Consider the following 14,998-nt stretch of genomic DNA (forward strand, 5'->3'; position numbering starts at 1 on the left):
TAAAAGCCCATTTTACCTTCACTGAAGTCCCCACCCTGAATCATGAAGTTTTTAACCACACGATGGAACGTGGTGCCTTTGTAGCACAGCTTCTTCCCAGTTGTTTTGCCAATTCCTTTTTCACCTGCAAGAAGGTGAAACAAAAAGAATCCACAGATTGTCACTGAACAAATTCCAAAGGTTTCCCTCCCTAGTTCTAATGGACATGGCAGCCATAACTAAAAGATAACACAGTCCTACCTGATGCCTTTTCACCATCCAGAACGGGGATCTTTACAAGGGGACTCAGAGGTGAAAATCAGGTTGTTTCTTAAAAAATCTCCTTTTCCCCCTCAAGGAGGAGTGTGTAAATCTACTCAGGATAATTTATAAAAAAACAAGAGTTCAGGATAATGGTGGGTTAGCTATTTTCTGTGGGTACAGCTACACTCCTATGCAGGTCACAGTATCCTTTTCAAACCACTCACACATCTGGATGTGCCAGATGATTCCCAAGAGAAAAGCCAAGGAAAACAGGTTTCAACTCAGTTTCAGTGTGATCCACACTTGGAAAAGAGGGACTGAGCCACTCTAAGCTTCCACACCTTCCCCAATCCATGCGCAGTGTCTGGCCAGCCCTTTACAGCAGCTGCAGATCAGGTGGGCTGGAGATTTTTGAGTTACTGATCCCAAAACCTCAAGTTTCATTTGCACTTCTTCAAAATTCAGAAGAGAAGCTGCCCTGGGCTTCTGGATGAGGTGACAATGACAGGAAGGGCTGAGGTTCAAGGCAGTAGGTCCATGAGGGATTTATGCTGGTCAAGAGACACTGACTGGAGCTTCCCAGAGGAGGGGAGCTGGCAAAATGTGGCAATTAACAGTAATAGGTTATAATAAAAATAATAATATTATACACTGTACAACAGTTAAAGCCCCACATTATCCACATGTACAGGGACTGAGCTGCTCCAAGCTTCCACACCTTCCCCAATCCTTGTCAGGCCAGCCCTTTACAGCAGCTGCAGATCAAGTGGACTGGTGATTTTTGATTTAGTGGTCCCACAACCTCAAGTTTCATTTGCACTTCTTCCAAAATTCAGAAGAGAAGCTGCCCTGGGCTTGTGGATGAGGTGACAGTGACTGGCAGGGTGAGGTTCTAGGCAGTAGGTCCATGAGGGATTTATGCTGGTCAAGAGACACTGACTGGAGCTTCCCAGAGGAGGGGAGGTGGTAAAATGTGGCCATTACAGTTAAAAGATTATTATTATAATATTATACACTGTACAACAGTTAAAGCACCACATAATCCACATGTACAGGAGATGCAGTGCACTGAAACAAGAATTAACAGAATAAATAACAGGACTAATAACCCAATGTTCAGTTTCACCCCATCACTGGTTATGGAATAGGTATTTGATGCTGGCTTAGAGGACATTTCACCAAATATTCTGCACTCTCAGAAATGCAGATACACTCATTACCCAGAGCCAACACTCCCCTGCTGCAATCTATTACTCTGCCACCCCAAATTACCTGCCAGCTCAATCATCCCAGATTTGCCATTCCAAGCCATCACTGCCAGGGCAAAGGGGACTTTGTGGCACAAAACCCACTCAGGGCACTGCTGTTTATCCTCCCTCACTCATGGAATACATATTTATTAGTTATTTACCTGGCTCTCCACACCCATAATCCCAATCCACTCCTCCTCCTACCTCATTTTTGATTTCCACATGAGTTATGCAAGCAAAGCTGTTTATTACAGGGATGGACACACTCCTCCCCTCTTCGTACAGCACTGAAAACCTTCATCAAACACCACCATGGAATATCTGCCTGCAAGTTTGGTCATGTCTCAGGATGTCCCTCAGGGCTATGGAAAATCCCCTCAGAGATGGGATCCTGCATGGCATTGAGCTGGAACAGTTACATTCCTGTGCCAACAGAACATCACCAGGGCTGCCTCTACTGCAGACCCAGAAGTGAAAAGCAGTTCAGACTGGAGTCTGCATTTGAATTGTTTTAATAAGATGGAATATCATAAAACCCTCCAGTGAGGAGTTTTTACACATTTTCCAAAAAATATTACATCAGTTGAAACATTTTAGAACTTCAAAATTTAACAATGAAATGGGTGATCTATGCTATACTTCACACAAATGAAGGATTTTTATGGCATTGCAATACTTTCATGGTATTTTCAGAAGTTATATGTTATGAACACGTAAATAACATTTCTGTTCCTTTTAAAGCTTAAAATTAAAGCTCTTAAACAGAGCTGGTGGTGAGATGGGAGCTTTGGCTGTGGCCAGAAGTCCCCATCCCTTTTATTACCCCCCTTTTGGGTACTGCCAGTGCTTTCCCAGTCAGGTACAAGACACAGCAGTTGTTCCACTGGCAAGGGTTGCAGCACCTCCCTAAGCCCAGACACTTTCACACAACATCCAGCACGCTGCTCTTGAGCTCAGCTTCTCTTCTGCTTCAGGCCAAACACCAGCCTTGTTCTTTTTGCTTTAGACATGCATGAAGTTTGGCAGGAAAAGAAAAATCCTTGTCTTTGTGCCCCATCCTGCCTAAGCAGCTCTTTCCATGCCCTGCAAAGCCCTTGGCAATGGGATGGCAGAGGGGAATTGGCTGCCCTGGTAGCACCTGGACTGGCAGCTCAGTGTGACCCTCTGTGAATTGGGTGCCAAGGGGTGCCAGTTTGGGATCAGAAGGGAATCAGCTCCTGACAAACACCACAGCAGATGGGCCCAGCTTTGTTCCACAGGTGGGCAGCATCTGCAAGGCCACCTGCTGGAATTTAAAAAGGACATTTCCAGGGGCCAAATCTACTTCTGACAGCAATGCCAGGATCACTCTGTCCTCCTCCATCTGCCAAAAATACCATGGCTTGATGATGGCTTTATGCAGATCATATGGTCCAGAATGGGACAGCATCACCTCTCCACTGTAATTTACCTCCTCAGGTGGGCACAGGCCTTGCAGGTGGCTGTGGTTTGTACTTGGATAAACAAATAATTATTATCAATAAAAAAATCCCTATTTAGTATTAATTTTAAACTTACTCAAACAGTTACATTCCTGTACCAACAGAACATCACCAGTGTTGTCTCTACTGCAGACCCAGAAGTGAAAAGCAAAAGTATGCTCCTAAATGTATGAAATCTTTGAAAAATACATAATTAATAAAGAAAAAATTGGTATCTCTACAGGTTGTAAAATAATCCATAGAAGCCTCACTGTTGGGCAGAAGATGGAAGAAGACATTCATAACTATCAATAAAATCACTATCAATAAAATTGCTAACATTAAAAATGTAATTGATTAACAATAAAAATCTGAAATATCAGCTACATACCCGAGCACAAGCAGAGGAAGTTCTTACAAGTCTTTGGACAAATGTCTGAGAAGAGCTGAAACATAATTCGACCAACTAGAAAATAATTTTAAAAAAATAGATTTTTAGAACTGGCTGGAATAAGAAAATCTGCATATAAATCAATCTGTATATTCTAAAATTGTAATTTTCTGAGAAAAGGTTACTTTATCAAGCAGAATAAGAAAATATCTTAAGTGTGCATATATTAGAACACACAGCAAGAAAGAAGAATAACAGAGTAGTAAAAAACAGACAATAAGTAATAACATTCCATCCAATTTATCAGAAGACCTAGAGATTCCATTGTGATTTGAACCTGGAAAGCCAAGCTGATTTACTAAAATAGTTTAATCATGTCAGATCTTTTCCATTTTGAAAATGATTTCCCATAAATACAGATCCTCAGAGAGCTGGAGCAATTCCCTCCCCAATTACTGTGTTTATACAAATACATTAATAATCACATTTGCACAGTTTTCCCTGTGATCATTACCTACAAAGTCTAACTGGCTTAGCTCCATATTGTGCTGAGGATTACAGCTGCATTGGCACTCTTGGCCTAAAATCCTTCAGTTTGAAAAAAACCCAGATGAATCAAACAGGGAAGATGAAAGGCAGGCAGGACTAATGCTCCACTTGCCAGATATTATGAACTAAATATTTTCTCTTTGCTACTGGTGGTGGTTGTGTTATGGACCTTCCAAATCTATTAAAATACTGCTGAAAAGTGGTTGAATATAAAGAAAACTGGTTTTAAAATTGATTTACATTTTCTATTTTATTTTCCAAGATACTGGGATGTAAAGTACTTTTTAAAAAATCCATGACAAACTGCTCCCAAATGTATGAAATCTTTAAAAAATACATAATTAATAAAGAAAAAATTGGTATCTCTGCAGATTGTAAAATAATCCATAGCAGCCTCACTGTTGGGCAGAATTACAAGGAGGCCAGCAATAATCTGTCAATGAGCACTACACTCTAGTGGTGCACACTGGTAAGACTTCATTTTAAAAAGTAACTACTCCAGGAATAACTTCTCTTTTCTTTCCTTTAAAGAAAAAAAAATAAGTTCAAATGTATTTCATTCATTACTTAAAAAAAGAAAAAAATTGAGAGGCTCCTAAGAAACTGCATTCAATTTTAAGGCTCTGTCCAAATATATACACTTATAAGATGGTGAATTGTTGGTTCAGAAAGGAAGAAATAAAATAACAGCATCAGTACTTGATAATCTTAGATAAAAATTCAAGATGCCTTGAGCTGTTGAAAGGTCTGAATCTCATTAACTGCAGCAAGAATGTTCTCTAAGCATTCATCACGACAGCAGGAACATCCAAAGGAAATGGGTAGGGAGAGTGTCCAAAGAATGAAGAAATGGAGAATATTCAAAGATCCCCATCAAACAGCAGTTCTGTAACTACCACTATGACAGAAAGGCTATTTGCAGGTGAAGAAACCGCTGTAAGCTGCAAGGATTGAACATTCCTACAAGGAACACAACAGACCAGACAGTTTAGTAGAAGGGTTACCAATTTTCATTCTAGCCCAGGAGTTCAGGAGAACACAAACCCCACTCCCATTCCTCTGCTGCACAAACTGAGCAGTGACTGAATGCTTCAGAGAGCCATGTGCAGGTTGTACAGAGTCATGGAAGAGAACTCACAATGCTTTGGGTCGGAAGGGACTTTAAAGTTCATCCAGTCCCAGCTCTACTGCCATGGCAGGGACACCTTCCACCATCCCAGGCTGCTCCAACCTACCAGGTACACAGAGGAGGTCTTAAGGGACAAAGGACACCTGGATGGCCCAATGTTCACCCAGGGGTAGGGGGCATCTTTTGAATTCTGCCAATCACTCGATGCCCTTCTGGAATGCCAGGACTGACAGACAGCACTCACCAGGGGTCAGGGGGTGCAAAGGAGAAGTGATTGACACACTTGGGGAAGGAATCTTCAGGGAGAAACCCGGGGTATCTGAGGCAAACCATGACATCACACTGCAACATCAAGCCCTGTCCAACCTGGCCTTGGACACTTCCAGGGATCCAGGGGCAGCCACAGCTTCTCTGGGCACCCTGTGCCACGGCCTCAGCACCCTCCCAGGGAACAATTTCTACTTAATATCTCATATAAACCCATCCTCCTTCAGTTTAACACCTTGTCCCACTGCTCCATGCCCATGTGAGTCCCTCTCCAGCTCTCCTGGGGCCTCTCTAGGTCCTGGAAGAGACTCTAAGCTCTCCCTGGAGCCTTCTCTTTTCCAGGCTGAAGGGCCCCAACTCTCTCTGTCTCTGCAGGAGAAGATTCCTCCTGCATTCACTGTGTGAAATAACACACGACACTTTCCAGGGAAAAAGCTGTCACTACCCCCATTCTGCTCTCAGCCCAGCTGCTGCACCACCAAGGTGCCAGCGGCCAAGCAACTGAGGGCTGTTAGTCCCTGCAGCCTCCAGAAGGGACTTGTACTCTGAGGCATAAATTGTAGAAGGATTTTGCTGCAAACCCACCACATTTAGCACCTGAAGCAGCAGACACCACCACCGTGGTGTTCCATTGGAAGAACTCTCTTATGTTCTAGCAGATGACAAGGCAGAAGATGGAAGGAGACGTTCATAACTAAGGTATCACTTCCAGCAGTATTTTTCACCAGTGCTTTGTCAATAACAAAGTCTGCCAGGTGCTCATAAAATCACAGAATGATTCCTGCTGGAAGGGACCTTAAATCATCCAGTTCCATGTGCAGGGACACCTTCCACTAGATCAGGTTACTTCATGCCCATCCAGCCTGATCCCTTTATGCCCTTTAATCCTACAAATTGTAATGCACATCTATCCAAGATCCAAAGATGACAGATGCACTTTATAAGATGAGGGTTGTGTAAAACCTGGAGCACTGCTTACCCAGCTCCATGCAGCCACACCAAACGCTGCTGTCTGCTCCTGAGCCACAAACCACACACTGTGAATCCATCTGCTGGGTTACTGCCTGCATTTTACTGCAACTGCATGAATACCATTAGCACTGAGAGGTTGTATTTTCCACTGACAAACAGGCAATGAAATGTGCCAGAGAAAGATCAAACCCATTTTCACACCTTGGTCAAAGATGCAGGAAAGAACAGCTGCTAATAAAAAAAATAATAGAAGTATGTATGATTAGCAGCTACAGATCTTTCTCTTGCCTCATCCTTCACCAAAAAAAAAGAGAAAAATCTCATTTTAAACTTGGAACTGAGGTATATGCTGATAAAACACAGATAAAAAAAGCATTTGAGAGGCTACTTATTTCCCCAGATTTAAACACCTCTTCTCTGAGATGATCCACCTTCACTGCAGACAATTTCCAATGCTTTCTTCAGCTTCATTTCCCCAATATAAAGGTTAAGTGATCTGATCAGGGAACAAGCTCTCTGTGACTAACCATAATATTTGAACAGTAAATTAAAACAAACAAACAAAAATCGCTACAAAGTCAGTCAAGCAAGCAAAAGCTGCTCACAAACCTACCCAGAGCCCTCAGTTGGCTTTAACCAAGAAATGACAGCACAGACACCTCAGCTCCAGGCTAAAGTAAAAACTGCTGGGATTGCATTTGCCTATTATTTATGCAACAATAATTTGATAAAAGTATTATTTGTAAACAGGCTTTGAACTTATTTTTTAAAAAATCAGAGTAAGTGATGAAAGAAATAAGTACATCATTTAAGTGATGCATGATATAAGTGATGCCTATATAAAATCTAAGCTGTCTGGAAATTTGATGAAGTTCTCTCTGCAGCTAATGAGCTGTTCCAATTAGAGAAACCAGAAAGCAAAATGACCAAAAATAATCCAATTTCAGAACTCTGTCTTCAAACTAAAAGATGATTTTTTTTTTCCTTTTGTTTTTGAACTCCTTAACAATTTTCCAGCTGCGGAAGAGCTAGTACTTGATTCAAATTAAGTGGCAGAAACTCAGGGTAGGAATGTCCATGCTACACTGAAATAAGGGCTCCTGCTAGCAAAGTTTATTAAAAAAATCATTGATTTCAAATGTTTATTGTTTCAAAGGTAAATCCTCTAATTTAGCTGCTTAACCTTTTGGGAAAAAAACCCTTTGGAGCCAAACACACATTGTTTCAAGCTCTTCCCCAAGTGATGTGAAATGTTTTGCTACATTTTATTATGTTTGAACCACACAGGTATCAAGTACAGCGACACACTCCCAAAACAAACCTGGTTTTTCAAAACTGTATCTACTGGATTTTATCTTTTCTCAATTTCTTAAGAGTAAACCAAACAAGAGGTATTTTTCCCAGCCTATCAGCAGGAATATCCTGCTGAAGGAGAAAGCAGGGATTACAACCAGTGAGACAATGATGCACAGCCCAGGATGGCTGCCAAGGGCCCAAAGGCTCAGACAGATTTGCATACAAGTTTAAATAACAGCTCACTAAGAGGACCCTATTTGAATTTTATTAATTTGTTTATCCCTAAATCTGTCAATGCTAAGGCATATGAATTTTTAAAAAAAAAAACTGCTTCAAAGTAGAAATGTGGCTACAGTTTTCAAGGAACTAAAACCTGGTGTGGAACAAGATTTTATTTAAAATAGGAGTTTGAAGAATGGATGCCCCAGTTGCCCTGAGCAGGGATCTGCAGCCCTGACACATTTACACTTTGTTAACACCTCCGTGCCCCAACTGCACTCCTTGCAAGGAAAAGCTCCATAAACTCCTCTCCCTGGCTCTCTAAGCCCATTCTTCCACTAACACCACCTGAAGTTCCCTCCATTCTCCACAAAACCAAACTTTCAGTCCTGCACACACCAAACATTCCCTGGGTTCAGTTTCCCAGGGATATGGAAGTGAGAGGCACCAACTGGCCTTCTGGCAGAAGAGGCTGATCACTTTTTCTTTTATTTACTGATCCAACTTGTTCCAGACCTCAAGGTGAGACTTTATGGGTCTCAGCCTGCACTGACAACAATTTCGCATGGTTATTCTGAATAAATTTTTTGTTGAATCAATTCCTTTCAAACCTCCATTTCCCACCCCTGAGAAGGGTTTTCTCCATATGGGATCCCCCCTTGCTCCTGCTATCCCACACATAGTGGTTACCCATGGGTTCATGGACAGCCAAAGTTCTGGGTTCTATTTTCTGCAAATATACAATTTTTTTCCTATCCAAAGACTAAAAGTCAACATGGAGCCATTTGAGAACAGTTTGTGTCCATAGGAATTTAACAAAAACCCCACAAGGCATCACTGGGTCTATTACTGGAAGCACAAGAGAATGACTATTGCAAGGTTGCTCCTTTCACATAAATTCATAGCAGCTGAAATCCCAAAATACATCAAACTTCAGGCTAAAGTGACCAGAAAGAGAGAAGTAAGGAAAGACCAGACTGATTGTTCTGGGAAGGGACACATCCCAGGAATGAAAGAAACTGAAGTGGAACAAATCAATGAGCCAGGGGTCAAACAGCAACAGAAGACGGGAGAAAAAAAATTATTCTATGAATAAGAATGAAACAAAGCAAAACTGAGGAAATTTACCAAACTTCATGAAACCAGTCAGGGGGTGGGGTGAGATGTGGGAAAAAGATTTTGGATGGCCACAGGAGCTGCTGGAGCAGCAGACTGCATCTGTGACATCCTAGTGGGACATCTGTTCCAATTACCACGGTACCTGAAAGGCTGCAGCTTCACACAGATTTTGCCTCACAGAGCAAAGACAGAATTATTTAAATAGGCATCTGCTGCCATCCCAAAATTCTTGGAATACTGTAAGCAGTTTAATCCTGTGTGCACACTCAATGTGCCCAAATCCACTGGTGGGGGGCCCAAAAGAAAGGAGAAGCACTGTTTGTGCCAGTATCAAAAGAAATGCTTCTTCCTGATTTGTTTTCCATTTGCCCTTTAAAAATTATGAGCCACAACCTGCATTCATTAAAAAAATGCTGAACATGCAACTTATTTAAAAGGAGACTAAATTTAGCTCTAAAAACCACCAAGCCAACAAAGTTTGCCCCACTGTAAGAGGCAAGTACAAGCTGGCACTGAGTTTTATTCCAAGATTCTGTAGCTGTAATAAAATAAGGACACAAAAGCTGTAATAAAGCTTCTGGAAGCACAGCCAAAACAGAGCTGCACTCCTGCATTTTCCAAGGGATCTTATTAGAGTAAAACTGACCTGACTTTTAATTGCTACAGGTATCCTGGCACACCCTGGGCAAGCAAAGCCTGCAAGGGCAGAGCCAAGGCTTGGCAGCTGCATGGGGGGAATGGTTTTGGACTGGCAGCAACCTAGAGTGTAAAAGAGGGGATAGATTTTTGTTCTGCAGGCAAAAAGATGCTTCCAGTGCTGCAAGAGGCACATCCCCTCCTCTCTGCATTTTGTGGAGATGTTGGTTCAGCTTTTCAGAGCACACAAGGTGGGGCAAGGCCTTTTTTCTCGGCTAACAACAAAATGCAGGGCTGTTCTGCTGCCCACTTCTCCTGAAATGCAGTAAGCGTATCAGCTTATTTATTGAAGTCAAAATAAGCAAAATGCTCATTTGGAAATCTGCTGGCAGCTTAAAAGTTAAATGAATACCTCACTAGTGCCAGCAGGAGAGCACATCTCTCAGAGTTAGTGCTTGGTGTCATCTGGAAGCACTGATTTACCACTTGATTCAGCTTTTGAAGGTCATCTTAAAGCTAAGAGAGCAACATTTAAGCTTTTTAAATATATCCTTAAATCCTGAGCCAGAGTTGCATGGTGAATTAATAAACAGGCACCAGAATAAAGCAGCATGATCAGACAGCACACAAGTCCCAACACTAATTTTACAAACTGGCATTTTTCCTGCAAAAATCCAAGCCATGAGTCAGGTGTAATGAAAAGCAGCAGGGCTCCAAGTTTGATGTGCAGCTGGGAGATTCCTGTTACTTCCAAAAGAAAATAAATGCAGACAGACACAAACAGAGCCAAAGCCCTGGGTCTGCTCCAGGTAACCCAAGCTCTGCACCACCAGGAACACCAAGGCTGCAATTCCTCCCTGACAGCTCTATCAGTCACCAAACCCAAATAGGTTTGGGGGAAAACGAGGTAATCCACTTTCACTGGAGATGAACAGCTCAAGGCTGAGGAGGGTACGAGGCAGGAGGAGAGATTATGAAATGGGAGCAGCAACCTGTGCAGGGAGAGCAGAGAGAACAGCGCAGGGAGAGACCCTTCAGATGGAGTCAGAACAAAAAAAAAACAAACAAACCCACACTAAACCTAAAAAGATTAACAGCAAATGAGATTGAGAACCAATTGTCTTTGCTCTAAATCAATCCCATCAAACTACCAGTCCTAAGTGGAAACCCACCCAACCTGAAGCAGTGTTAGTTGTCTCATTCCATAGTAAATTCCACCTGAAATTAAAGCAACGGAACACGTTAAAACTCCACTTACATCATCACTTATCTCCTCACTGGAAGTATTCAGAAACCACAGTGCCAATCAAAATAACTCAGAGAGGAGTTACAACAGCAACAGATTTATAGATATGCCCTATCAGGTCTCTGAAGTTAGAACAGAGCCTCTCTTCTGAAACTGTGGTGAAAACAAAACGCTAAAAGGGTTTCAGTTGCATCTGAATGAGGCTGAAATTTGGAATCTCTGAGATATAAGCTCTTAATTCAAAGGTTTTCAGAGAAACATTGAAGTAGAAAATGAAAGTGAAAGCCTAATGAAGCCATCACATACATTCATTTTTCTAGAGACAAGTGGAAGCAAGATAAAGCACAGAGTATGTGTGAGACAACTAATAAGCATTGATAAATGCTCGTTCAAAGAGATGGGTGAGAAAAATCTCCACTCCCATCTTTACAGCGACGGGGGAAAACACAAGAGGGAACCAAGCTGCTGTTCAGCATTAAAACTCACAGCCTACTGCTTCTGGGCATTATACTTGTATAGGGAAACTAGGAGCTAAAAGATGGATTTATTTTAATTATTGGATTTTTTTTTTAACAGGCCAGCTGGTGAGGTGTTCTATGCATTTCAGTTCTTCATTTACATTCAGACGACGCATTTTGAGCAGGACAAGGAAAGCTTTAGCCCAGATGACCTCCTAAGTTCCTTCCCAGTTCTAATTACTGCATCATTAAAAATACTTATAGGAGTAAATATCCAGTCTCCTCACAGCCTACTCCGATTTTCCACAGTTTACAGAAGTGGCATAACAAAGATATAATAGAAAAGGTATAATACAACACCAGACGGCTTTTCACCCTCAGAACAGCGTTTATCAGCCCTGCCGAACCTTTATATTCACGTGTGCAAATAAAAATCGATCTCAAGGGGCAATGAGGAGCATCCAGCACCCCAGAAAACAGCCGAAGTTATTAAAAAGTAACTCAGAAATAACGCATCAATGGCCAAAGTCGCTGCTAGCGGCTTGGGCCCATGATGCAGGCAAACCCGGGATTTAAAAGCCCCGAACACAGCCTTACCTGGCTCCCTGTTGATCTCTATCTCGAAGAAGCACTGGGGCCGGTCCTGCACCCCCATGGCCGCCCCTCGGCCTCGCCACCTGGACACAAAGCACAGAAGGAGCCCCCGCAGTCCCTCCCTCCGTCCGTCCCTCCCTCCTCACCCAGGGCTTCAATTACAGCGGGGCGGCTCCGCCTCAGCCCCGACCCCGGCGGCGGGGGAAACTCGCTCTGAGGGGAAGCGGTTCCTGCCGCGAACGCGCAGCCGGGCTCGGCGCCGTCACCGCGGCCCATCACTTCCTCCTCCCATCCGCTTCCCAGCCCGCCCCATCGCTCCCTTCTCCCGGGGTTTTACCTGGCGGCTCCGGCGCTTTGTCCCCTCACGGCGCGGCCCCTCCAGCCCCCGCTGCCTCCCCGCCCCGCCGCCAGGCGGCGCCGCCGCCCCCGGCCGCCATTACCCGCCCGGCCTCAATGGCCGCGCCAGGCCACGCCCCCTGGCCGCACTGCCCGCCGCGCTTTCCCGCCCTCTGCGTGAGGGGCCGGGGGGCGGTGCCGTCAGGGGAGGCGTGAGGGAACTCCCCCGTGCCGCGTTTGAAATGATAACTGCTTTAATAATAATAATAATAATAATAATAATAATAATAGTGTGAAAAATAATCCAGCTCTTAACTCCTGCTTTGCCGAGGTGGGCGCGAAAGGGAGTGGCGCCATGAGGGGAAGGGGGCTTCGCTCCCTGCTAGACATGGCGTGACCGAGCTTCCCCGCTGCCGCGTTTAAAACGATGAATGTTAAAAAAAAATTAAAAAATCCAACTCTTAACTCATGCCTTCCCCTTGTGGGAAGTGTAATTGCCTGTAAGTGAGTTTGAATCGCGGAAATAGCGGCTCGATTCCCTCCGGTGTTTTTCCCTCTCTGTACAAATGGGAGTGGGAGTTTGCTTGCCCACCTCTTTGAACGCGGCTCGGGGAGCAGGAAGGGGCTTTACAGAATACATAACGAGAATAAATAGCTTCATAAATAACCTTTGCAGAATAAATACAGTGAATAAATAACAATAAATAACCTTTACTGTATAAATAACCCCCCATGGTGGGAGTATCTCACTGCTCTGACCCCTCGCCCTCATGGCCGTGCTGAGGGGCCCCCCCAGTTCCTTCACTTCTTTAATTTGACGTGTCTAAGACAACTGTCCACGGAAGAAAAATATTTTTGCGAGTATAAATAAGCCCTCAGAAGATTATGGATGGAAAATGATCGCAGCAATGAATTCCTGATTTCCCCTCAGGATGAGAATGTGGCTGCTGCCAGCCCGGGGTCATCCTGCCTTTTGCTCAGCCTCAGTCTTAAAAACTCCAAAAAATTTAAACCAAATACATTTTAATGATTGCAGCAGGCCATGGGTTATTTATTCTGCGTTGCGGATGTTGGACCATGCTGGAGTGTGGAAGTGGTAACGAGAAATTGAAGCGTCAAACTGTTGAGGAAGGAGTGTTAAAACTGTAAATCCTCAGCTCAACACATCCTTCAGGCAAAATTACTTCACACCAAGGATATCCAGAAGCTTAAACCACTTCAGTTTATTAATTTAATTTATATAAATCCTCTTGTAACAGTACTTGTAGTAACTCCAGAAAGAAGTTTTGTTTCTTTCTAAGCAGGAAGGACATTTAGTCCTCAGCACTCAAAAAACAAATTATTTCCAATGTTTCCCAAAAGTTGTACAAAGCAGAACTCTGCACTAATTTTACCTGGCAGCAGTATCTGCAACTTTGTCCTTGTCTGAGGAGAAATTCAGAGGTTTTAGATGAAAAAAAAAAAACCAAACCTGCTGAGAATAAAATAGCAATGCTGAAATCACAGGATGTTTTAGCAGTTGGGAATGCAGCAAAGTGGGATTATTTTAGATGTAATTTATCTATAGTTTAATGGTTGCTGTCACTATAGTGTTTGAGGATCTCTTGAAGTTTTAACAGCCAGATTCTGTCATTCTTTATTAGGTCTAACAATACATGATTGTGCAAGTGGTCCCTCAGGAATCCTGTCACTGGATTGTCACGCTGGTTTGCTGATCTTTGGGGGGACACTTACAGGGTAAGCTGTCAAAAAATAAAGTGGAAAAAAAAAGTGAAAAAAAAAGGAGCAAGTCTGGTCCTCAATTATTTGGCTGTGAAATGCTCTCATAAAGTAGAAGGGTGTTATTTGCCTCACTTTTCCATGACAGCTGAGAAACAAAGCTTCTGAGAGGTTGAATTGCAGGAGGTCTGCAGGAATTCCTTGCCAGAATTGAAATTTGAATGCACATCTCCTTGATTTCCTTAATCTTCAAATAGATTATTGATTCCCTTTCACCTGCAGTTTTTTGCTTTTCTGTCCTCATAAATGAACTTGCTAGAGGCAGGTGAGCAAATAAATAAGCAGAAAATCTCAAAAAAGACATGGAAATGTGCTGCTTGCTCATGATGAAAATAGCAAAGATTGTGAGCAATAAAAAAAAAGAAGCTGATTTCAAGCCCTGATTATTTTAATAAAAAAACAAATTGGAAAGAAGTTCTGATCACTTGGGAGATAAGCTCCTAAGATCATGTCTAGGACAGAGCTGATAAATATGCAGTTGGTGAAAGAAAGAGATGCCCAAAAGAAGAGTTTCCGAAGCACATCTGAGGCTGATCTTTTGAAAGATGAAACACTGTGTTACAAATGAAGATCTTTTTTCCCCTTGTGTTCCTCTCTGGGAGCTGCTGCAGATGCTGCTCTGGTCACATCCTGTGTCCATTGAAAGCAGTGACAAAGTCCCCTTTGATGGCAGTGGCTCTGGCTGTAGGCTGTCAGCACAGTTATGAATAATTGCTTTTGTGTCATTCTCATTTTTGATAAGCCATAAGTTGGTGAAACACCCTCCTTTTATAGGCTAAAATTTTTCTGATTATTTATTTTCCAGTCCAAGACACAACTTCTGAGCACACTGAGATGCACAGCTCCAACTTTATCCTATCTCAAATTGACTTTAGAGATTTCTTGGTGGTACAATTCATGCCTAAGAATGCACATTGACAAATCTTGGCTGGAAGCTGCATTCTTGCCTGAGACAGAGCCCTCTTGGTCTGGGAGGCTGAAAAGTAGCAGACTGCAAAACCACAGAGCCTGCAGGCACTTTGGGGTAAAACTGCTTGAACTGGGGCACACACTT

At 42.9% G+C, this 14,998-nt stretch overlaps 1 protein-coding gene across 7 annotated transcripts in view; it reads right to left on the bottom strand.

Annotated features, from left to right (window-relative positions):
• The window catches only part of NKTR (natural killer cell triggering receptor), a 38,989-nt gene extending 26,767 nt beyond the window's left edge, over positions 1-12,222 (bottom strand). For 4 of the 7 annotated variants that reach the window (XM_030967466.1, XM_030967450.1, XM_030967458.1 and 1 more), the window contains exons 1-4: positions 12,167-12,222; positions 11,833-11,912; positions 3,345-3,419; positions 17-124 (exon numbers count right to left, since the gene is read on the bottom strand). In XM_030967466.1, the coding sequence (XP_030823326.1) occupies positions 17-124; positions 3,345-3,419; positions 11,833-11,890 (241 nt within the window). In that variant the 5' untranslated portion in view covers positions 11,891-11,912; positions 12,167-12,222. The other 3 variants (XM_030967440.1, XM_030967483.1, XM_030967493.1) reach the window with 3 other exon arrangements.
• Between the last annotated feature and the right edge of the window lie 2,776 nt (positions 12,223-14,998).

The sequence above is a fragment of the Camarhynchus parvulus genome, chromosome 2, assembly GCF_901933205.1.
Source record: "Camarhynchus parvulus chromosome 2, STF_HiC, whole genome shotgun sequence".
Lineage (NCBI taxonomy): Eukaryota > Metazoa > Chordata > Aves > Passeriformes > Thraupidae > Camarhynchus > Camarhynchus parvulus.